Below are 25,756 nucleotides of genomic sequence, written 5' to 3' on the forward strand. Positions count from 1 at the left end.
AATATAGGGGCTCATGTGAGTATTAACCCGATTAATGCATATCCCATACATTGATCGATCCACATATTCGGTACATAGGCACTTGAACAGTTTCGATTGGATTTGGACAATTTTTGAAATTTCAATCAAATTGTGTACATAAATATAGTTTGACATTCGGAGCATATTTTCGAAAATAGTTACAAGCACGTTTTCTTCATTTTTGTATCCATCATCCATCATTTTTGAGTCCATCTCAAAATTAATGATATCTCCAATTATCAATCGAGTATACAATACGCCGCGTCAATACCTCACGCCACTCTACCTCGATTATTCAATTCTACCACAATCCGCGTCAACTCCATTGCCAGCACCGGCAAATCGTCTTCGGAATTGGAGTCTCGCCGCCCCACTCGACGATATTTATTATTAAAAACTTTATAAAATATAAATTTATTGTTCTAAATAAAATTATTAAAAAAAACGAAAGTGTATACAGGCATTTTCAGCTTAATTAAAGCAGTGGTGTGTTCTCTCGATATATTGGGTATAAATTTAATCATTCTCTAATACCGAAATATTTCCTTTTGTCTTCCTCCACTTTTCACTTCACTTTAAAGAAATTTTTAAACTCAGAATTTTTGATTTCATTTCTGTTTTCTCGTACAAATATTTTAAACAAAGAATAAATAAAAATCATAGTGGCATTTCAAACTAAAAACAAGTTTTGGATGGTTCTTGCGTTGTACTAGTATGTTACTCCTTGATGAGCTTGGGATATTGATGCGTTTAATAACCTGACATGCTTCAGGTCTTAAGAAGTATATATGGCAGAATATCAACATTTTTGCCAAATTAACTTTTATGCCCGAATAGGATAGACATTTTTAAGCAACCGCTTAATGCTCGCAGCTCTGCTGGGACATTTCTAAGAGCTAGCTAATTCTGTATCATCTGTAAATCTGTAAAATTATCTGTAAAATTGATTTTCATTAAATATATATACATATATATGCATATTTCAACATAGTATTAACACAATACATTGATATTGAGTTAGATCTTTACTGCAATGATTTTGCCATTTCTTTTTATGTTTCGGAAACCGAAACTTTGTCAAAATAAACCTATGACGTTATGAGCTGCATATAAAAGCCTGAATTTAGGTTGCTGTACCGCAAATTATAGAGAATTGGTTTTAGCGGAAATGATATTTAGATCTCCTTAGAACTCTCCAAGCCAAGTGATTCACACTGCAATATCGATAAAATTATCTTAAGACTGAAATCAGTCACATTTTTGTCATATGTAGCGACCTTTGTGTGTTTGTTGCACAGAACCGAAGCTTTAAAAATTAATTTTATTGATTTTAAATTCTGTCTTTACATGATAATCAGCCAAGCTATATTAAACAGAAATGTCAAAAACATGTGTAAGCCTTGACAGCTGGTTTGACGGCTGGGTTGACAGCTATCTTTTTAGAAAATTCCATGCTATACAACTAGAATCTGTAACCTCCGGATATTTTGCCGACAACGTGTTTGTGTTTCAATTAAATGACTGTCAATATTTTAATTAGAGAAATATAAATATTTATTGAAAGCACAAAGATTATCCTCATATTTGGTTGAAATTGACTGGATCAAAAGTCATTTCTTGCGCACGATATAATCAAATATCGGCTTTAGGGGAAATTATAATTAAAACAAAAACAGCATTCGAGTATTTAAAGCAACAAATAACTAAAACAGCAACAAAAAAATTTTATTTCGTTTATAAATGAATTGGCAACTTAGCTAAGCGGATTACAGCTACACGAGGCCGTGAATATCTTTTTGCATTAAATAATTGCATTTGTGTGCTAAATCCTCACGTATTGTGCGACATAATAACTGGAAGCGGTGATATTTAATTAATGGTATTGTAGCTATATTTCACGGTGGGCGTTGGTGGCAGCAATCAGCGCAAAGTCGATTTCACCAGTTTAAGCTGTCGCTAACAAAATGACAATTGCGAAAGGCATAAGCCAGTCAAAAACTGCATATATGTATAGGTTTATATGCATATGTACTTGTGGTATATTTGTATATACTATATATATGTGTATATATTCGCACATGTATTAATAACTAACAAACACTAATTTTCGCAAACCAATTTTCATTTCAATTTTACGGCGCTCGTGACACGCCACTGCAATTTTCAATGATGCTGCTTGCTGGTACAACAACAAATGCGACAACAAACAACATTTGTATTGCAACAATAATCAACAAATTCAACTCAACTTTAATTGGCCGGCGGCAATGTGCCTGGAATTTGCAATTAACTTTTTGTCGTTATTTCACTTCTATTGCTACATCGCACATTCAATTTGCTTAGAAGCGCGTGCTGAAATCTCTGGACCGCCAATACGCTATCTGACACCGGGCTCTACGCTGCGCCTGCAATGTCGCGTCGTGCAGAATACGGAGGCGTCCGAGTTCATATTCTGGTATCATGACAACCGCATGATCAACTATGACAGTGATCGGGGCATCAATGTTTCGACGGAGCCAGGTGAGTGAATTTTGTGAATAAGTATGATATAAGTATATAATCGATTATTTTTCAATGAATGAGGGAGTTGCTAATAAAATTGTTTATAATTTTGTATTAATCCCCGATTATCGCTTGAGTCTCCAAAAACACTCAAGTTGAACAAAATTTTCGTTATTAAATAATCTCAACATTTTCGGCATTCTCTTTGATCTAGCTGTAGTATTCAGCAGTTGAAGTGACTTACAAGCCGATTTATGAAGACTTTTTCTTACAAAAAAAATATTTTTATCAGAAAAATATGTATTATTGCCGAGTGACGGTCATCGTTAGAAGAAAATATTTTTTTTTTGTTAGACAAAAATTTTAATGAACCCAGGCTCCATCATTCCGGCATACACCTTTTTAACTATTTTGGCATAGCGATTCCGGCCTCATTTTGTGATTGACAGTTAAAAAATTTAATTATCATTAATACTAATAAAATGTTCAAACCCAGAAAACTAAATCATCAGTTTAATTAGAAAATAATTGCTTTTTAATTGAAGCATCAGTATTTGAAATATAAAAATTTATTTGAAATTAGTTTTTAGTAGTATTATTTAAAAGAATTTTATATGCAGAGTAGACATTATTGGTAAATAAGTGCCATTAAATTTTATTATTAACACAAATACCGTGCAGTCTTCTATATACATACACAAGCATAGCGCTACATGCTCAGCAGTGAAAATATCTATTAATAAACTATTTCGAAACTAGTACACTACTAGTTACAAGCAGTAGCTTTTAATTATGAGTATTTACGTGCCGATTTCGAAAAAAAATATACAAGTCTCATACTAGCTCACAATAAGTAACGAATTGTTTTATTTCAAATCATATACTCAGAAAAAATTTTAACTTGAATTTTAAGTCACTTTTGAATTACAAAATACGCTTTTATAAAAAAAATATTGATTCCCTGATACAACTTTGCCCTCTTTCTGCATCAACTCATCGAAAAATTGCTACAAGTCTAGTGCTTTTCGGAACACTTCGCTACTAGGCAGCAAATTCATATTTTAACCCACATTTTTCCTCACTAGTTGACTATTTCACATTTTTGTGTACAAGTTAAAACATCTACATACACGCATAAATACCTAGATTCGCCTTAAGTGATGCAACAAATGTGTTTGCTTTCATTTCCGTGCGCAAACAATAACCACACTTTACGATTATTTTATATACAATTTCACATATTTGCGCTATGAAGTGCATTTTCTCATATCGAGAGCACAGCCGAGTTGAAATTCAATCTTTTGTATGCCACGAGGGCTATGAATTTGCATATACACGCCACTGCGGGTATACGGATAAGCAGCAGCACTTGCGTCAATCAACTATCACTTCCGCTTGTCTTCGACGCATTTGCATAACACATGCAAGCCATTTTGCAAAGCAATTGGTAGGATACAACATGCTGGTACTAGAGTGTGGCGATAAGTGATCACGAATAGAACAAGAACTGTTTTCGAGCGTTCAATGACCTTAAACAGCCCTATATTGTACATATATAGTTATTCAGAAGTTTGATAATATTTTGAACAGGGCCTCGGTCCTTCTGTGATTTTCTTAAATCAAAATAAGTAAACAGTTGTTTAAAGTATACTATTGTCTAAAATTAGTGTCATAATATATAAAAAAATTAAAAAAGATAATATTTCTAACTATTTTTCCTTCATATCTCACAGATTTCCAATCATCGGAGTTAACAATACAACGCACACGCCGTGAGCATTCCGGAAATTTTACCTGCGTAGCCAGTAATACACAACCTGCAAGTGTGTTGGTGCATATTTTCAAAGGTGAGAAAAAAGATATATGTATATGAAGCTCAAAAACTTTCATGAGTGCTGCTCATTAGCATACAAGATACCCTTGGGTTCTTATCAATAAATCCCATAGATCCGCCCATAGATAGAGTCGGAAAGTGTGTGGCTGCGAAAGTTGCTAAAAGATTCAGAATATCGATTTTCAAATAGAAGAAGTTAATAAGCGCTTGTTCTGAGTAAGGTTAGCCATTATCTTGGGTTGAGAACCCTACCGAAAACCATCTTTAGAATAGGCCATTCAACATAAAATGAAAATTTTATGAAAGCAATGTTATTAAGCCAACGGGTAGACATCTAAGAGGCGTTGGTTCGAAGGGAATTACCCAGAGATCTTTGATGACGCCTAAGTTAGCTATGGGAAAGTCGAATAGGCTGATGAGATTTAAAAGCCGTTTATGGAGATTTCATGCGCTTTGAACAATATTTAAAGTTGTTCAATAGAGCAAATGCTAAGTAAAATATAAATTGGGATGCAACAGATGTTAAACTGTGTAAATTATAGGGTTTTCAATAGGGAGCTATAAACGTTTTTTTTTAACAAAGCAAGAACAGTTTGGTGTGGCTTGTAGGCCGGCGGCGTCATTGGGCCGTACTTCTTCCATGATGATCAAAACCGGCACGTTTCTGTGAATGGGAGTCGCTACCGCGAACATTTTTGGCCGAACTGAATGATATAGAATTAATGTGCGGCTTCAACAGCGAATGTCCCAATCGATTTATTGAAAACCAAGTTTGGTGAATGTGTTATCTCAAGAAATGGTCCAGTCAAATGGGCGCCTCGGTCATGACACCGTTACACTATTTCCTGCTATGTCAAGTCTATGGTCTATGCTAATAAGCCGGCGATGATTGATGTACCTCGTAGGAATATCGAACGTGAAATTGTTTTGTGACCATGGCCATTATCTAGCCAGTTCTTAAAGTACATAAGGATAAATTATTCCGTCGTTTTTATAATTTTCTTTTCGTAAAATCAGTATTTGTCTACTTTTCTAGACGTAGTTCTTAAAATAGTACCGACGCCTACTTTAATACATGCTGACAAGTATTCTTAATTAGAAAAATAGTAAAAAAAAGCAAGCGTGTTCCTGTCACGTGCCAATACAATTGCCAGACGAGAGCGAAATTGCATTACATAGCCAAACTCAATTGCGCACAACAACAAGCAGCAACAAGTCTCCACTAAATAGCTCGACTTGTGTTGCCAATAAATTAAACAGCTTCTCAACACCTGTCATTGATGCGCCGACTGCACTTGTGGCGATAATTGCAAATGACGTGAGTGTCTATGCGCCAGCAAAGAAATTTCTCAAGTGGCCAAAAAGAGCCAATACACACATGCATATATACGTATATAAGGCTAGTATGTGTGCATATAAGGGCAGCAAGTACGTGACGCGGCAGGAGGACGCGAAAGGAGAAATGTGTGAAAAGAAAAGAAAAAAAGAAGAAATGTTGGCATACGTGTACCACCTTTTACCCTAGTGGGAGTAAATCTTTTTTATATGTGGAAAAATTAGTTCAACCAAAAGACAACAATAATAACAGCAGCTATATATATGACTTTAAGTAGGTCTGGGATTTAGTAGAAATTATGAAATATTTCTCTTGTATAAATATATGTATATATATTTTATGAACTTATTCATATTAAAGTTTACTATTCAAAAAAGTTGAAAAAATCTAATTGAAAGCTTCATAGGTCTTGATATTTTTGTAGAAAGCAAATTTTCGAGATCTAAAAAGAAATTTAAGAAAGCTTCACCGAACATTTTATACTCTCGCAAATGAAGTGATAATCGTTTTGATATTTTTTCAAATACCGTAGTAAAGCAAATTTTTCTAATGATATACTAATACAGAAATAGAAAATATAAGAATACTAAATGACCGAGAAATCTTTAGTAGTTCCAAACTGTCAAAAAAATCTTTAGTAGCAATATTCTGCTTAGAGTTTTATTGAATCAGTCTTCAAAAGAAAGCTTGTAGCTCTGATGGGTATGTTATAGGCAATTTGAAGCTAAAACTCCTGACAGTATTTACACTTTGACAATTGATTGAGGTCATATTATAAAAAAGTGTTAAAAATAAGTAGATACTAATTTCAATGTATATCTTCTTTGAAAGTGATTTTTCTAAAGAACGTAAGAATAAACAATCGTAACCAGATGATTTATTAACATACTCTAAGACAAACAGTAGATTTAAAGCCTCTTTCCAGGAGAGTTAAATATAAAAAGTTATTTAAGGGCATATCCTTTGTGACTGGTAAAGAAAAATGTTTTTAGTAAAATGTGTCTTTTTATATATGTGATTGCCAAAAAGATATAGCCAAAAATTTAATTTAATTATAAAGATAAGGATTTGCCATTATGTTTTAAAAATAATCAGATAACCCCACAAAAAATAGTTTGGAGACCGTGCCACAGGTTCACAAAGTAAGATAAGCGCTCACCAAAAGTTTCCTTCAATAAATTGATTGTTGTTGGCTGTATGACGTGTAGCACCGAATTTTGCTAACCAAACGCTGTCAACATAAACATCACTCATTTGTGGCACGGAAAAGTCTTTAATCATCATGTTTGACCAAAGAGTGACTTTCTGAGAAGGTGAGGCTGCCTCTATAATGGCCTGCGAGTAATCATCATCTTAAACGTGACAGTTTACTTTACTAGCATACCCATTAAACCAAAAAAGAGCTCCATCGCTGAACAAAATGTTCTTGTGAAAACCGGAATCAGTGGACATCTCGTTTTGGACCTATTCACCGAACGTGCAATGCCATTGAAGGCCGGTGGGCTTCAACTCTTGCATGATTTGGACCAAGAATCTTCCGCAAAATCTTAGATAAAGTGTTTGGGTAAAGCTCCAATTTTTGAGCACGTCGGCGGTTGGATTTATACGCGTCTTTTGCCATACTCTGCTTTACAGTGCCTTCCGTTTGCACTGTATGTCCATCAGATACAGTGGTGCATTACCAATCCATGGTTGCTCGAATTACAGACTCTGCAGGGCGATAATGTACCAAATACTGGACGCAGCTCGCCAATCACTATTTTGGTAATAAATTTTCACGATTTGCACACGTTTTTCAGGAGTATGTTCATTCTTCATTCATACATAAAGTGACACACCAAACTAAGTATAAATCAAATAACAGCTGTCAGAAAGAACGACTCCGATTTTTTATTGTCCCGTTGAAAACCACGCGTCTAAAAGGACTCCCGTTATAGTTACTCTGTGAGTATTTAGAAACAGAGTTCCAAACAATTTAGTTTAAATGAATTATTGGGCAATTCTCAGGATAAACTTTCCTGTTCCCAATTATTAAATTGGAAGATATTTACAATCATCTTGTAATGTAGGTATATCATATATATATAAAAATTGAATACACATGTACCACACAAGTAAAAACTTTCATCAATTGTATCTAAATGGACTGTTTTTGACACTTTCGCCATTGCCATTTCAATTTTATCCAAAAACCTCGATTACTCTTTCACTAAACTATAATATAGCTACGCGTATACGGATTAATTGAATTAAGCCATTTCATTTAGCAAACTCCGACTGACAGTATCACGTTGAGGGTCAGTTGCAGGCAGTCAAAGCTCAATCAATCAGTTTGAAATTAATTTGGGAAATTCTGCGAATGACAATCGAAACCTGCAGTGGAAATAAACACGCCAATTAATATCTACGAATTCCAAATGGAACTGTGATAATTTACTAAATATTTGCTGATGATTCTAAAAAAAATATTTAACAAGTATAAATTTGGCATTCGTGCAATGTTATGACTAATTTTCACTTCAATTTGTGCCCCAAAATTTGCGAGTATATTAGTTATAATAAATACTTTGGGGTTAAGGCCTCTGAAATTTCGATGTAATTAGTACACATATGTATGAAATATATGTATGTTGCACATAAAGCGTGTGTTCTTAAGAAGAGCATTTCTTAGAGTTAAGTTGTCAAGGCGAATTTGACAATTTTCTACAGTATAAATTTGCATAAAAATCTCAATTTTAAAGGACAAGTCAGCGTTCAGATACATTACTCTTTTTTCGGCTCCGGAGTACAAAAGATTTTATTTAATTAGAAGTAAGAAGAGTAAAAGTGAAAGCAATTCGCATTTCGAAATTTAACCGAAAGGATTAATGGCTTCATACATTAATTTCAAATAAGATATCTGAGCCTCTAAAAAGACATACCTTATAAGTAAATTTTGCATATGTCCCTATACATATGTATATTGAATTTTAGACAACGTCTTGCAGTCAACGTACATAATGGATATAGGAAAAATAAACATGTACCAAGAAATGCCAGAATGAAGCCAAACATGCGAGTCCAAGCTGTCTCTATGACAATAGACACGTTTGTAATGCAACGCATGATGACAGGCGCGTATGAATTTCTAACCACAAGGCAAAGCTTCAGGCGTGTTGGGACGCTCTACATTCATATAGTGCGTGCGCATGTGTAGGAGTGAGTTTAAAGTAAGTAAGATAATAGAGAACCCTACAAAAGCAGCATAAATGAGATATTCCTCTCAGATGTTCTAACAAGATGTTTTAGCTTTTGGCCGTATGCGAAGCTACCTTAATGGACTTATTAATGTGGATTCGAGAGTGGTTATTGACTATTAATAGCTCTTGCTAATCAGAATATGTACACTTTAATAATCGTCATCGACTCAGGATGATTATTGAAGCGAACGTGTAGTAATTTTGCAAGGTGATTTATTCTTAGAATGTATATGGTAGGAATAGAACTAATTATTCAACAGGAGCAACGGAGGAGTATACGTTCAGTATCTTTTCTGTAAGTTCATTACTTTCAAAGTTTATAACCTAAGTATGTAATAACTTCAAAGTAGTTCATGGAAGTGTCGATTTAGTCTTTATAAATTAATTGAAAGCAAAAAAAATATTAAAGTTCTTCGAAGGAGTTAAACACGTTCAAGGTTGGTCAAATAGCGCGTAACCTCGCTATCAATAGAATTCAGTGTCTTGTATGGGTGCCATACTTGGCCATACCGAAATCGCAGAAAATTGTAAATCTGATGAGCTAGCAAGAAAAGGCAGCCTATAACCGCTATCGGTAGAATTGGAGCGTGTCGGTGCTCTGGTATCCTCTTACGTTCTACGACTAGATAACTGGGCTTTGCGAAAGCTTAGCCAGCGCTGGGCAAAAGTTGTCGCAAAATTCTTTTGGCCCAAGATTTATTGGAAGAGATCTAGTGATGTCTTTTTTTCAGTAAGGCTAGCATCGCCCCTCTTTTAATAGAACATTGGTCTACTGGCGTCCAAGCAGTAAAGTTGGGAATCCTGCCAGAAGCCATCTGCAGAAGCTGTATGAAAGAAAATGCGGTGAAAACAACTCAACACTTCCTTCTTGACTATCCCGCGTTTGGTAGGTCAAAACTTAAATACTTGGGAGCGCATAGTTTCAGACATCCCACCGAACTGGCGGGAATGGAAATTAAACGCGTGTGCAAATTTATGTTCGCTACTAAGCCTTTTGCTAATTTTTACGTTCGAAAACAGAAGTTCTTCTTGTCTATGGCTTCACAAAGGATTACATATAGCAGTCTACGTGCGATCTTTGATTTTTTTTTAATCAAATATGACATGTTTTTTTTTTCTTAAACACCGCTTCAGATATGAATTGTATCAGACCTCTAATATTGTCGCTGAATTTTAGCAACTATTTGCTTATGTTGCCAGCAGATATTGCTTGGATGGTATACATACTATATACCTTAGAAAGGTTTATGTGGTGTTCTTTGTGCACTTTTCAAGAAACATCATAAGCGTTGCATACGTCTAGAATGATCTGTGTTTAGTTAGAATCCGACGATGCTATGGCCGATCATCGTTTTGGTTTCGCTATTCTAGTAAGAGTAAAGATTACTCTCACTATTTGAGAAGTATTGCGTTGTGAAATGGGAGTTTCAGACTTCGCTTATATAGTCGTTTATGGTAATACTACTCTTCTGAGAAAAACTGGGTTAGTTAACGAAAGGCGAAGACAAATCGGGTCCAAGTAGTCTCACTGCAATGAACTTGACTGGCATAGGTCACCTAGAGTTGTATGATTCCAATTGTTCGTAAGTTATTCGGCAACTAGTAGGGAAACCCATTTCTAAATTTTCGGTTTATATTTCTTAGGTTTAGATTTCTTGCATGAAAAGTTGAGTCGGTTTGGCTATGTACGGTTGTCAACCCTCCTGTCTGTCCGTATATCGTGTATCTAAACCTAAGAAATATAAACCGAAAATCCAGAAATGGGTTCCGTCAGTCACTCAGTCATTGGTCACTCAGTTTTTGAGATATCGTTCAAAAAGTTTTCCCACGCCACTTTTTTCCCATGAAACATCTCATATCTTCGAAACGTCGATATAGGATCACTATACGATAAGGCTGTTATTCAAATGGATTGATTAAGCCCAAGTCCTTGTATACAAATCATTTTTAATTGGCAAGATACCTTATCAAACTTGGACACAGATAATTGTCGGAGAAAAGCCGACAGCTTTCGAAGAAAACTCAAGCATATACACATCTACCATACAAACAACGATCAATGCAACAAGCGCAATAAAGCGCAAATTCGGTTATTAATTAATTTTGCAAACTAAGTTAAATTTTTTATTGTCTTTGCGCCACAAGCTCAACCAATTCTCTAAAAGTCTTTCTAAATCCATAGTAGATTACTGTTTTAGTTTCCGCAAAGCGAAGCTAAATTTGTTATAAAAACTTTGCTCGTAAATTTTGCTGCCATTAATATCGTATCACGTATGTATGTAATGTTTGCTCGTATTTATATAGACATAAAGGTACCGTTGTGCAGTTACAAGTACATTGGCATATACTTCGAGTAACTTACGCATATCTGTGTGACATAAAATGTGGCAACATAAAACGTTCAACATAAAAATAATACTAAAATATTAAATGTTGCACGTTGTTTGCGGTTGTGGCAAAGCGGCAAGCGCTCCGGTTGTTGAAAAGGCTAAATTGTCAGCAACGGTGGTTGGTGGATATTTAAGAGAATTGAATTTTTTCCGTTGTTTGCAAATGCGCTTACTGTAATGCTGTTGCTGCCGCGTGTTGGCCCGCTGCGGTCGTTGATGTTTGTTACGGCAATTGCTTGCCACATGCACGTAGCCAGCATCATTCAGCGCGCATTCCTTGCGCGAGTAATAAAAGTTATTTATGAAAATTGCAAAACCATGAACTGCGCTAACGCCATGCCACGTGCCACAAATACCTAAGCCTACGGCGACCATGACGCACTAACTGAAAAACTTACATTAAGCAGTTATGCCTACTTGAGTGTGTGTGTAGCGCAAATGCAAATGCTCGGCAGCCCAGCATTGTCTGTCTGCGTCCGTGTGATGTTGCTGCGTGCCACACCAGCCACAGCAGTCAGTCAGTCAGTCGCTTGGCTGTAAAATAAACGCACACATGCAAATACGCACACCATAACATGTGTCACATACACACAGACACGTACATATAGTTTTGTTCAAAGCGTTGACATCGGCGTTGATGGCGAGCAAACGCGACAACGCTGACAACAACGGCGCAAATTACTCTCAAAAGTGTATACACGTGTAATCGATACGCACACACACATTCGTATGCATGTATATATGTGTATATTTGTATGTGTGTGTGCGTAATTTTACACTTTGTTTGCCATATATTGGCGATTGACAAAACCGCAATGACAACAGCGTTGCTGCGAAATATTTGTACGCGCACAGCGGCAGCTGCGGAGCAGACACTGTGGAAATATTCTGGTTTCAAGTAAATATTGGGTTGCTTTAGTATTTGTTTGCCGCTTGGGACTTAAATATTTGCAGATTCTTATTAAACACTTAAAATACTTTGGTCTATACCCCGAACAACGAGTTGAGAATGCGTGGCATTCAAAGTTAAATTTTTTAAATTTTATATGTCACGGCAGTTTTCTCTGTTTTACCACTCTTCGTCTCTTCGCACAAACAATAACCGAAAGACTTTACATCGAGATATATTGATGGCATTTGGTACGAGTATTCCTCATTGTGGACCAAACCGAGCTAAAATGCTGAAATTTGGCGAATAGTCACGGAAAAATGGAAAATAACACAGGTCCGAGTCCTTTAAAAGGCTTGATGTACATGTCTTAAACATTTCTGTACATTCTCCGTTTAGTTAGAAAAAGAGAAAACCTGAACGACCATTCTATCTCTTTTAGTTTAGTATTACTTTAGCTTACAAAAAGGTGAAAATGGGTGCTTTTGGTCTACATCCATTCAACAGTGCAGTTGCTTCTATTCCTTAAACATTTGGCAACATGCAAAATATGTTAACAAAATTAGGACAATGTAAGATGTTTTCTGTTACTAAGCTGCAAATTGGTGCAGTGTCCTTAGAAGAATATGTCGATCATTAGCCTTCTACAAGGTCAAATTCAATCACCAAGTCATTTATAAGTAAACAACTGCAGCACGAGCATGGTCAAAGATGGTTAACAATTTCACCTAATTATCGTAGAATTCAATTTTACTTTGAAACAGACGATGTAAGCAATAGTAAATAAATCGAAAGAAAATGTATATCAAGTAATGCTATATCGCAACTTCGCCCTCAAGTTTTTTGAAATGAATTGAAACTTCTTAGAAACTCTCTAATTTAGCACAAATGATTTTCTGTCTTTACAGTTGACTTTATGTATAACAACATATGTATGTCAACAAATAAGGAAGAGCTAAGTTCGGGTATAACCGAACATACTCTTGTAGAAAGATAAGTACCTTCAAAAGTAATCCGGAAGTTCGAAAATCATTAAATAATGTATATATAGCGCTGAGGAAGTACTGACCCGATTCAAACCATTTGCGACACACAGACATAATATTATCAAGAAGGGATACTCTCTGAATTTCAATTATATATCTCCCACATAGACCAATATTTTCGGTAAAAAGTCAACTATAAGCATTGAGTCTACTGATTAGGTACCAAAGGCCGAATAGTTTTGGCTCGATTTGGGCAAATTTTGGTCATACGGTCGAAAAAGGGACTATTCTTGTATTGTCTTGTTTTGTTGGTACACTCTTCATAAGAACGTATGTGAAGTTTCATTTCAATCTGCCAATTCATTCTTCGTTTACAAGCCATTAAGTGATGCCGTGTCACATCATATTTTTACAATGGAATAAATTGATTATCGTACAGTGATAAAATTCTTATTTTTGGAAGGTATAGCACCAAGAGAAATTCACGAATGAATTTTAAAAGTGTGTAATGATTGTTCACCTACAATTAGAAAAGTAGAATGAAGGGTTGCTGAATTTAAACGTGGTCGTACAAGCCTTGAAGACGATCTACGTAAAGGACGTCCAAAAAGCGCATCAACACCAGAAGTCATAGCCAAAATACAAGATACGGTTTTGGGAGATCGTCGATTGACTAAGCGTGGTTTAGTAGAGGCTCTACACATCTCATTAGGCAGTGTGAGCCATATATATGAGTGAAGTTTGCGTTTTAGAAAGCTGTGCACAATGAGAGCCATATTCGCTAACAATGGAACAAAAACACATTCGAATGAGACTTTCTCAGCAATATTTGGAGCGTTTTAAAAGGGATGAAGTGGATTTTGTGCATCGGTTTTCACAATAAATGAGACTTGGGTCTATCACCATGATCTTGAATCAAAACAAGAGACTAAAGAGTGGTGTGAATCGGACAAGAAGGTTATGACATCAGTTTTTTGAGATGCGAGAAGAATTTTGTTTTGTGGATTACTTGCAAAATGGTAAAACAATTAATTCTGAATACCACCTGTTGAATGTTTTGCAGACATTTCGGGTTCTCACTTCAGGGATGGGGATCATAAAATTGTGTTTTTCTCATCAAACGACAAAAGTTATTGAACAACCTGGTATATAACGAGTTGAAATTCTGTCTGCTTGTCTGTTGGTGAAAGCTGTAACTTGAGTAAAAATTGAGATATCTTGATGAAACTTGGTATGCGGGTCTTTTAGTGCAAAAACAAGTATGAGTAGACGTAATCCGACCAATGAAAGCGAACTTATATAATTTTCGAATATGTTTTATAGCGAAAACTGGCTATTTACACAAGATAATGCCCCTATAAATGTTGCAAGGTATCCGAAGACATTTCTCGAGTCGAAAAGTATGCCGTTGTTGGATTGGCCAACTATAAGTCCACAACTGAATCCAATTGTGGATTTTTGGAGCATTCTTTTCCTTTTTTTTTTTTTGTTTACGAAGTTGGACAACAATTTGATAGCTTAAAAGAAGCCATTTTGAGAAATGAGGTGAGGTATCGACATAAGCGTACTTGAAAATTTAGTAAATTCGATGCCCCGACGATTAAAATTGGTTCCAGAGTGAAAGGAAGATTCAATATGTTACTAATCTAATAAACAGCTTAAACGTTGAATGTAAATATTAATTAAACTCATTTATATTTTTTATAAATCCTTGTTTTGCACAAATATCAACTTTCGTTGAAGAAAATTTTCAAATTTGTTTTGAATTAATAAAATTATTCAAATTGTTGTAAATATTTTTGTTATTTAACATCATCATTAATAACTTATTTAAAAGAAATAATAGAAAAATCGATGAGGTCAAAGTTCGCAAAAAAAAAACACAAAATATGAAGCAAAAATATTCATTTTACTGAGCTAGCACGATGAGTTTTCGGTGACATATACAACCGTTAGGTGAACTAAATTATTATACTCCTGCAACAGATTGCGACAGGGTCTGTAAAAAAATTGGAATCGGAATCCCAAATCTTTGAGAAGTGTTTACAGAGTTCGTTTGTCATTTTTAGCAAGTTAAGTACAGTAGCACTCCATAGGGGTGAGAGGAGGACATTATATTACTGCTTGAAAATTAAGCGAAGACACTGGAGAAGTCGTGTGCTCTCTCGTAATAAAATAATAATAATACCAGCGATTAATCACTGTATAACCAATTTGAAATAAAGTAGCAACTTTTATGCATTAAGACTTAAGTCAGATTCTGTTTAAAGCTCAAACTCTTCATGGAAGTTATACATTTTTAAAGTTTCATTCGCAACAATTAAAATATCCACTTTATCTATATATAATACATTTCCTCCAAAAATCCCAAATAACAACTAATAGCTGTAATCAATGTAATTATTTCAAAACTAAGCTAGCCCAAAAGTTTTCCTGAAATTTCACACAAACAAAAACAAAACATATAATCTAGTTGTAATTCTCTCATTTGCTAGCCACTCTTATATTTAGCGACTATTAATCTGCTTTGCTGTGTTACTAAACAAAATTCTGATTTTAATACCGCTTTATGTTATGTTTTGTATCAACAGGTGATAATCCAGCAGCGATGTATCACGGTCATGTGGGCGGATCGACTAAATCATATCAGACGCATTTGCATGGCATTACGGCCATAATAGCCATGGCTTACCGAATAATACAAACATATGTGCATGTTAACCTGGCATAATTACGCTGACGAGCAGCAACAACAAAAAGCGCCACAAAAACGACAACAGCGAGGAACACACAGCAGTTAAGGAGCGAAGCGGTATTTTGGTGCACGAAAACCTTTTGACGCTGCTGCACATAAATAACACGTGTTTACTAACAAAAACACACATGAGTATATACGAGTACACACATACATACATACTGTAGGTATTTATATGGCTAGGCATTTAAGTTGAATAAAACATCTAATAAGGCATAATGTAAGCGGGCATAATGTTAGTTGGTCATGGGTTCACGGGTGCTTGGGCGTTTATGAGTGTGAATGTGGGGCAATTGTGTGGTGTGGTGGTGTGGGTGTGCGCGGTAAATGTAAGCATAGAAAGTCGTGTAGTAAAAAAGAAATGATATGAAGTAGACGATTTAGCGATGAGATCTGAATATACTTAAAAGCGAAGTTAGTTATATGAACATATATGCCGAGTGTCGGTATAAAAATTGAGGGTGTGAAATTGTAGCAAATTAATTAAACGAAAATGGTAAAAAATTAAAATTATTGCAAGTTTATGTGTGTGTTAAGTCTGTGCTTTTCTAAAGATCATGGTTATAGAAAATTTGAAAAGTAAATTTAGCAGAAATATAGTAATTTTTTAATACTTTTTTTTGAAAAATTTCGAAATATTTTAGATTAAGATTTTTTAATAAAAAAAAATTTATTTTTATTTCCTTTTGTATACGATTCACACAACAATAACAATTTTGGAAAATCTTGGATTTTGTAAATGTTTATTGTATATATTTATGAAGTAAGAAATACAAAAAAGAAATAATAATTAAAAATAATTTGATTTAAAACTTGCAAAAATCCTTAGCTAATCATGTCCTTAAAATCTATATATGTAAATATAAAATCAATAATCAAAATATAAAATATTAAAAAAAATCAAAATAAAAAGCAAAAATTCAAAACTTTTTAATATCGAGTTAAGCTCTTTAGATAATAAATATTTATATAATTTAGTAATATAATGTGCAGTGTAGAGTTTAAAAAAAAGCTAAATACGCAAACAAATTAAAAGGAAAATGTATGAAATATTTGATGAAAAATTAAAAAATTTGTAGGCAAAAAAAGAGGATAAAGATAACTAAATGCATATAAATAAATTAATTAAACTAAAATAATATAAAGTAAAATAAAATTAAATGAAATAAAATGGAATAAAATAAAATAAAATGAAATAAATTAAAATAAAGTAAAGTAAAACAAAATAAAATAAATTAAAATAAAACAAAATAAAAAACCAAAATACAATAATAAAAAAATAAAATTAAATTAAATTAAAAATAAAAAAAAATTTAAATAAAGTAAAATAATAAAATAAAATAAAATAAATAAAGAAATAAGATAAAAAAATAAAATTAAATTATATTATAATTATCATAAATAATACGAAATAAAAAAATATTAATTATATTGTAATTTATGATATTATGGCAAAATTTTTTTAATTGAAACTGTAAATATTACACTATTAATTATGGTACTCAATACTTCAAAATATTTTTAAAATAATTTTATAAATAATTATAAATTTTTTTATAGCTAATAATTATTTTTTACCAAAAAACAGGCTCTTGTTTTCAAATAGCTTTTTCTTCACGTACGAGTTCACTAAATTTGCATCGAATTGCAACTACACTTTTTAAATGATTTTAGAATTAATTTTATACATAACTACAAATAAATGTTCTTCTACAAATATATATAATTTAAAGGTTATAGTTATTTTTTGATTTTCTCGCTTCCAAGTTTTATTAATTTTGTCCAAATCGCGATAAAATATTTTATGAATAAATATTAACAATTTGATCTTCCAACATATATAATTTAATAACACAAAAGTTAGCTAAATAAACTAAAAGAAATTTTTTATCTGTTTTTCTTCAAAAAAAATTTTTTTTCGCTTCCGACTATCCCCGAAAATTTTATATATAATTTTATAGACAATTAAAAATTATTTTTTAATCGCAAATTATATATAATTCAATAACATAAAGGTTTAGTTAAATTAAAACAAATTATTGGTATATTTTCATGAAAATATTTTCACTTCTGTTTTCATAAAATTCGCTTTAAAAAAATTATTTAAATTATAAAACTCATGCTTGATGACTTTCAACGAAAACTGTTTATGATTTTGAATAAAAAACAATATATATATAGAATTTATACACATTACTAAACTTTATCTATAACTACTATACTTAATTTAATACTTAAGCCTAGAGGCAAACATTGTACATAAAGTGAACTTTCTAAGTAAGAATGTAAGCGCCTGTTGTGGGCAATAGAAAAGTGTGCAACTGAAGCACTATAACATTTGTGTAGTTAAAATTTCCAAGTAAATAAGACATAAGTGATGAGAAATGTGTAAAAAGTAAAACTAAGGTAAATAAATATAAAATTGTAATTTCAAAAAAAAAAACTAAATTTTTTCTTATGTTAACTAAAAGCAAAACAGGTAAAGTAAAACAAAAAAAAAATAATGGAAATTTCTGGTATTAAACTGCCAACTCTTCAAGTTGCCATTTAAATAATTTATAGTATGTGCAGCCACTTAACCGAATTTCTGTTGCGCCTAACTGAATTTGTCCGCCTTTGCTTCTTTGTTTCATTTCTTCTTCGCGCATTATCGTCGTTACGCTTCCCTAATTCTAATAGTTATGCCACTCAAACTTTAATGCCATCTAATTGCAATATTATACTCTTTTCTTCATTTTCGCAATGTCATTAGTCGTCTGACGAAGTCCCCTCCACGTTTCTACGCTGCGTCACAGACAGTTAGTGAAATTGGCGCAATATGTTGCAAGCACTTAGAGGCTTATTGAAACTTAATCTGCTCGAGTATCGCTGCAGTGCCTCTCGAAGTTTACGCACTCGAATGTATGCACATACTTATGCTAATGATGGCTACTAATTCTAGCAGCAGGATATGTGAGTGCGGGTACATACAAATGTATATGGGAAAAATTTAACTTTTTAGGGTTAAGTTATGCAGGAATCGCTTTAAGTATGGTTCGTAGAACTGTTTAACAAATATTCCGCTTGAAGTGATTTCTGTTATATTTTAAGCATACTAAAACAAACTCGAAAGTCGACTGGAGTTTCAAAAAACGGTTATATATATTTTTTGTTTATATTTGGAATAGTTTTTGTGAAGTAGCAAAGATATTCAAAAAACTTATAACGCTCTGTGTAATTCAGCAGAGTGTTTTTGATGTTTTTTGTTGGGCTAATGATGCGAACATCTGAACGTGTTACCGTTACGCCGTTGTAACCGAACTCAGTTGTACACAGCCAACTTCTCCCTGAAACGATTGAAAATCACATCCAAGTAGCCGTCCCAGTGGTAGAAGATGGGATCACGCATAGCGGTTGTGACATCGCCTATAACACCGAAGTCTTCTAAGAAACGATTGTCTGGATCGTGTGAGAATGAAATGACATTGTGACCCTGATTGTGAAGATCGTCATAGAAACCGGGATTGACAGAGAGATAGCTCGGCTCAATAAGATCGCCGAGTATATTGATACCCTCGATTTCGTCCAGTGGTATGTTGTTGCCTCTGGACTCAAAGAAATATAAAAAATATGTTTTTTTCATTAACTGTTACTAGCAAAATCTGAAGCGAATACTTTCATCAGTTACATAACCCTTATCGATACTCTACACTACGCGATTGATCCAGCGTTCAATGTCAGCTAATTTCAGTGCACGTTCATCGCGATCGATATCCTTCAATAACGTTTTGGCAACACGTTCCAGATGGGTGCACAGAATTTTCGGGACATACTCGTAACCTTCCTCAACAGATACACGTACATATATTGTTCAATGACTGGAGCTTCGCTAAAGCATTGCAGAAGCGGTGAACGTTGTAATGGGTCATAAGCTTGTCGCGCATGAGGTAAAATCGTTTACCACGACGATCCTTGCGCACCACCTCATCGGATCCCGAACCGGAGTATACCAAAGGATAATGCCAGTGGTGGCTGTAAACACCGATGTCCTCATAGAAGTAGCTCAAACGTGGAAGAGGAAAGCATTGAGACGCTCCTTAATATAGGCAGCCAAGGATAGTAGGCTAGGCTATTTCATTTGTCTTAAGTTAGAATTCAGATAATCCATAGTCCACTGCTTCATACCTAAAGGGAGCGAGGATTGTTCAATTTCTTCAAGCGTTATATGATTGACTGAGTCAAAAGCTTTTGACAAGTTCAACGCTACTAGAATTGTCATTTAGTTGGGTGGTTTTTGATTAAGTGCCGTGCACTTTATTGTTGGTGGCCTGCTAGACTCAGATTTTAAGTGATGAACGGCAGTTACAAGGCCTCAAGCGTATCCACTACTGGGGAAAAGAGAGTTACCCACTTGGTTGACGGGCCGCTCAGGTTTCAGTAATGGGATGACTGATCCGATTTTTCACACATCGAGAATATGAATAGTGGTCAATGACAGCACTTTAAGTACACAAAAATTTAAAGTATGATTTCTTTAAGAAACTTAGCTACAACGCAGCAGTATCAGCGAAATACACGCATTTGTACGCATCTTTTTAACTCTCAATGTCCACTAATTGCAAGTAAAAACTTTTTAGCTTACCTGGCACACTCATCCCTTGGGAATTAATGGCGCAGCTTATCTATGAAAATTTCGAGTTCCTTATTCGATTATTTATACTTACCTAGTTACATATAAATTATTAAAATTTCCACTTTCCTTTAACCAAGCCTCTTTGAAGCATTTGCAGCTCGCAGCTCAACAACTACAAGCATAAATTCTCCACTCAACTAAACTCATTCCACATTAATTTCGCCCTCTTTCTTCGTTCTTCAAGAGCTCCGCTTTCATACGCTCAGCACGTCCGCCCAGCTATTTATTCGTTTTTCAATTACCAGCGATTGCCAAGAGGCAGCGCTTTCTAGCAACCAATTTTTCTCCGCTCTCAACAACTGCGTCCACCATACCGCAGTCTGCGCGGCCATCGCGCTTTACACTGTCATCGTGTGACGGGTATTAGCGTTGGTGACAGAATCATTTGCACATCCATTTTCCATCCGCGCTTACGTCAACTCTAATTTCCTAATGCCAGCGCTTAAACTCATTGTCGCCAGCAACTTTTGTATTAAAATTTGCTTTTCTTTGTTTTTGTGTCGTTGCTACTTCGACAACTTTCCACCTCATCAGTGACGGCTCGTAGACACGGCTGGTAATCAGCAAAAACTGCTTTGCCTCCTGACGTTTAGCGTCACGTCTCGCAGAGCCTCGCTGATTGTCTGGCAACCCGATATCCTGGTTTCCAATAGCGTTGGCACATACCAGCAGCCTCATTTGTGAAGTCATTGCAGTTTTTCGTAACATTTCATTAAGTTGCCTCCTTCTCACCGCCCGCACATTCTTCCATCTAACGCCTTATATGTCTTCAGAACGTCTCATTATCACTTCCGCTGCCTTTCATTAGCTAAGTAGTCCTCCTTGCGTACGGCGCCTTGGCCCTAGATGAGTTTAGAAATTATAAAAAGTCTATACGCTAAGGTTGTGCCATACTCATACTAAATAGATAGACACATAGCTATATGCCGCCGCGGCAACTTTCTAACTGTTAAATAGCTTCTTGGGTATACACTTGTCTTGTCTCGTGCTCTCGTGGCGGAAGCCTTACTGTCAACAGCATTTGGTTCGTCAGTCCTACGGCTTAACGGCGTACTTGCGTTAGTGAGTGGCGTTTCAAATAGCACTCATCCGCCGTGGCATCCGCTGCACGAAAGTGGCAAGAGCCAGCTCACCATATCTGTTGCTATCGCTTTCATTAGTATTACATAGTTGTTGCTCGCGGTTTTATTGCTTTATAAGCGCGTACACAAACTATTATGAATTTTACGATTATACAATTTACTTGTTGAAGATTTTCTTCTTTTATATAGCTTGCGCGCAAACTATCATTTCTATATCATTTAGTTAGGGGGAAAAAATTGCGGTAAATTTCTTAACTGCCTCTATAATATTTGCTCAATTGTTGCTGATGTCATTGCAACACCATAAAGTTGTTATTGTTGTTAGCACTTGTCTCTCTTCTACTGCTCTTTTTCACGATTTTCAGCAAGCTTGTGCTGGCTTATAAACTTTTAATGGGGTTTAGTGAAAATAATCAACTAAAAAGTTTTATCCAAATAAAAAAATTGTTTAAATGTTTCGAGAAACTAAAAGCTTTTGCTATTTGCCAATTCAAAGAGGAACATTTATTTTATGACTAAGCTTCGTACTTCGAGGTTTATATGGAATTGCTTCAAGCCAAATCTGGGTGAACACAATGCAGAAAAGATCACGTTGTGATGATATGGACTAAATTAGTTTAATATGCTTGCAATCTTTGAAGGAAAATGATGTTTAAGGATTGGGAAAACTTCCGATACATACAACTGATAACATATGTTGCCAAATCTCTTACTCTTAAGATTAAAATTTGATGGTTTTGGTTTGGAAGACGAACAATATAGTAGGCGATCAAGAAACTAGGAAGATGATGAACTCTAAGAAAATTGTTGTCTAACGCAAGTAGAACTTCCTGAATCCTTGGGAGTTACATAAGCAGACATTTAAAAGGTTCAAATGTTTTTCGATGCATTAAAAAGTAAGGAAATTGATCGCCATATGAATTGTGGTCAAGAAAAGTCAAAAGATGATTTGCCAGGCTGCTAGAAGGCTACAAAAAGAAGTTTTGTTTGCATCTAATATTAAATGGTAGTAATGGAGTACGCTAGCGCCAACAACTCATCAAATCAAGCGATGGCTGAAAAACGACGATTACGACCGGATACGTAGCTTTAATTTTCAAGCATGACAACGATTGGCCTTATGTTGCTAGATCGCTAAAGCACTATTTGCAAAACAGTTGCTATGCAGTTTTTCCTCGCCAACCTAACAGCACAGACCTTATCCTTCCATATGACCATTTTTTCTTGTCGATGTCTTGACGATTTGTATCAAAACAAGGTATCAAAAATGATTGATTAATTCCTGGCGCTTAAGCCGGCGCACATTATGTGGCATGGAAGACTGACGCAGCAGGAGATCTACTACCCGGTAAGCATTCTTAATGTTTGCGTTGAACTTCTCGGAGATTGCAAGATATTAATTATCAGAAAAAACGTTATTTTAAGACAATAATTTGATATAGTTGCTTATTTTAAAAACGCGTGAAAGCAGTGTAACCTCTGGCAATACTTATTTTATTTATTTCTAAGAAAACTTTCGATAAGGTACACGATTTTCCTCCATTAACTTCTTCTGATCAATTGAAAGCTGGAATCTAGAGATTTTCATACCAATTAAAGGGTGTTCTTTTCGACTTGTGATTTTTAATAGCGCAATTCTTTTATGGCAGTTGGTCTTTTCGACAGCTGTCTCTTAGTTTATACTCATTTTTAGAAAGAAACTTGGTTAATTTTTCAATCAAAAATCAAGTATCATATGGCCAAAATATTACAGTGAAAGAAACTCTATGGAGTGATACAAATACTAATGACGTTTTCGTGCCTGAATATGTTAATATGGGCGACCTTTGCTTCCAACAGTACGGCACTATACGCCTTGTAGGCAAGGAGTTCGTGGCGCAGTCTCCAATATCTTACTACTTAAAACCCTTAGACTATTTTTTGTCCATGCAGCTTTTATATAAATCATGCAATAATACAATAGGGAGAATGAACTAGCTTTTTCTCTTGCAGAACTTACCTTCAATAGTGAGCGAAGCGAATGCTCATCAATAGTAGCATCAATTCAAATGAACCGCAGATACTCTATGTACATATTGTTGTCTTGTGTGTATGGAGATGAGATTGTATAATCACGTGATTGTCTGCTATTGTGCGATTCACACTAGACTCCATAAAAATTTCATGACTGTGAAAGAGCAACATTTGTATAATCTTATACTATCTTAGTATATGTATGAGTATGTGTTTGAATGTGCAAGGAAGCACATTAGTCTAACACATATATACAGTGGACGCGTATAAATGTGTAGAAGTCTGCCAGACCAGTTAGCACAAATATTTCATCATTTTTGATGGCACTTTGACCACTGCTATAGCAGTTCAGATATTAATGCTAATTCTTATAATAATGGATGATAAATAAATAAATAAATTAAGAATAAATGAATTGAAAACCTTGATTTGAAAAACCTAACTTAATGCCGGTTAAAATAATTCTATTTATATACTTCAGGATGAGACAGAAGTGATTGAAAGTCCAATGGCATTCAAGGGACTGTGCCTAAAAAATTGTCGGTAAAGCTCGAAATTAGAACCGACAACTGTTGACAACTCTTCGGCGGTAGACACCTGGACTTCAATGTCGAGTGTGATGAAGTGGAATGAAGTCGATAGTTTGCTACATATGCCGATAAACTAAGTATTAGATTTGAGAATTTCAAGTAGATCGAAATAGAAGAAATGCAATTGACTTAACAAGAAATGTATTTGCAAAACGATTTTCTACTTTCAGTGTGATCTGAAATATGAATCAATTAGACGTGACTCATTTTAGGTTTTGAATACAGATATACACACATATTTCTTATACATGCAAACACAAAGCTTCTATACGATTTGAACCAACCCAAATCAAAATCAATCTATAAAGTGTTTTGGGCTCATAAACTCGTATTTATGCTCTCAAACTCTAAGTTCATCTAACTCCCAGTACACGTGCTGGAATTATTTCTAAACTTTTCCGTTTACTGGGTTTCACTTCAACGCCTGCATAGAAATGCAACACAAATCAGCATTTCACCGTTAGCTGTCATTAATATGCTGCAATGTAGTTGTGCAAAGGTGTTGCCAGTGTTAGCGACGGAATGTTTTAATTAGAAAATTGATTTTGTTAATTAAACTAATTGCTAGACCGTGTGCGCCACACACACACAAACACATTGCTGTCTATCTATCAACATGTCCGTTGCAATAACTGTGTCTGTGCTTTTGAGTGTCTGACAGCCATTTGACTTGCGGTTCGTTGAGTTTGTCCAGCTGATATGCTTTCGTAATTATGCCAATCTACATATGTATTGGAATGTATGTGTTAGACACTAGCTTGCAATTACAACAGCAACAAGCACACATTCATGCGTTAAATATGGTAAGAGAATGCGAGTTGTTGACTTTATCGCTACTTATGTCACCTTCAGCTGTCTGTAGCCACTCGAGCAAAAGCCACTGTTGACTTTTCATGCTAGCATATATAGGAAAGCTGATTAAATTCAATTTTCTTTCGCTTAATTACAGCTATTTTGTGCAATTTTCTACCTGTTAATGGATAAATACAATGAATGCTTTTGTTGTTGTTATTGCATATGCATATAATACGTTTGCAGGTGTCTGTCTAGTGTTTTATTACTTAATTGGAGAATAGTTTGTTTAAGAGATCGCCTAGATAATGAGTGTCATGTATAAATATTTAATATGGAGAATAATTAAAAGCATAAGTGATAATTGAAAGTAAGTGGATTAAAAGAAAGCACTGAGCATTACACAAAATTGCTACAATTACTTCTAATTACTAAGAATGTCTGAAAGGTGACATTAAGTAGTTTTTGTTAAGTTAAGCTTTGCGGTCAGCTTTTTAAAGCTTTTGTAGAGCTAATTCAAAGCTTTTGTAGAGCTTTTTCAAAGCTTTTGCAGAGCTTTTTCTGAACTTCGGAAGAAGAGATTTTCAAATAGTACTATCATTAGGCAGATAGATCTTTTCTACTTACTTCATTTTCGAAACTGTCTATATCAGGC

At 34.7% G+C, this 25,756-nt stretch overlaps 1 protein-coding gene across 2 annotated transcripts in view; it reads left to right on the forward strand.

The window, feature by feature from the left end:
- Window positions 1–18,106, forward strand: part of LOC126757413 (uncharacterized) — a 171,176-nt gene extending 153,070 nt beyond the window's left edge. For both annotated transcript variants that reach the window (XM_050471314.1, XM_050471313.1), the window contains 3 exons: window positions 2,365–2,541; window positions 4,257–4,370; window positions 15,789–18,106. In XM_050471314.1, coding sequence (XP_050327271.1) covers window positions 2,365–2,541; window positions 4,257–4,370; window positions 15,789–15,928 — 431 coding nt within the window. In that variant the 3' untranslated portion in view covers window positions 15,929–18,106. The remainder of the gene's footprint in view (window positions 1–2,364; window positions 2,542–4,256; window positions 4,371–15,788) is intronic.
- Window positions 18,107–25,756: the final 7,650 nt, after the last annotated feature.

This window comes from Bactrocera neohumeralis, chromosome 4 (assembly GCF_024586455.1).
Source record: "Bactrocera neohumeralis isolate Rockhampton chromosome 4, APGP_CSIRO_Bneo_wtdbg2-racon-allhic-juicebox.fasta_v2, whole genome shotgun sequence".
Lineage (NCBI taxonomy): Eukaryota > Metazoa > Arthropoda > Insecta > Diptera > Tephritidae > Bactrocera > Bactrocera neohumeralis.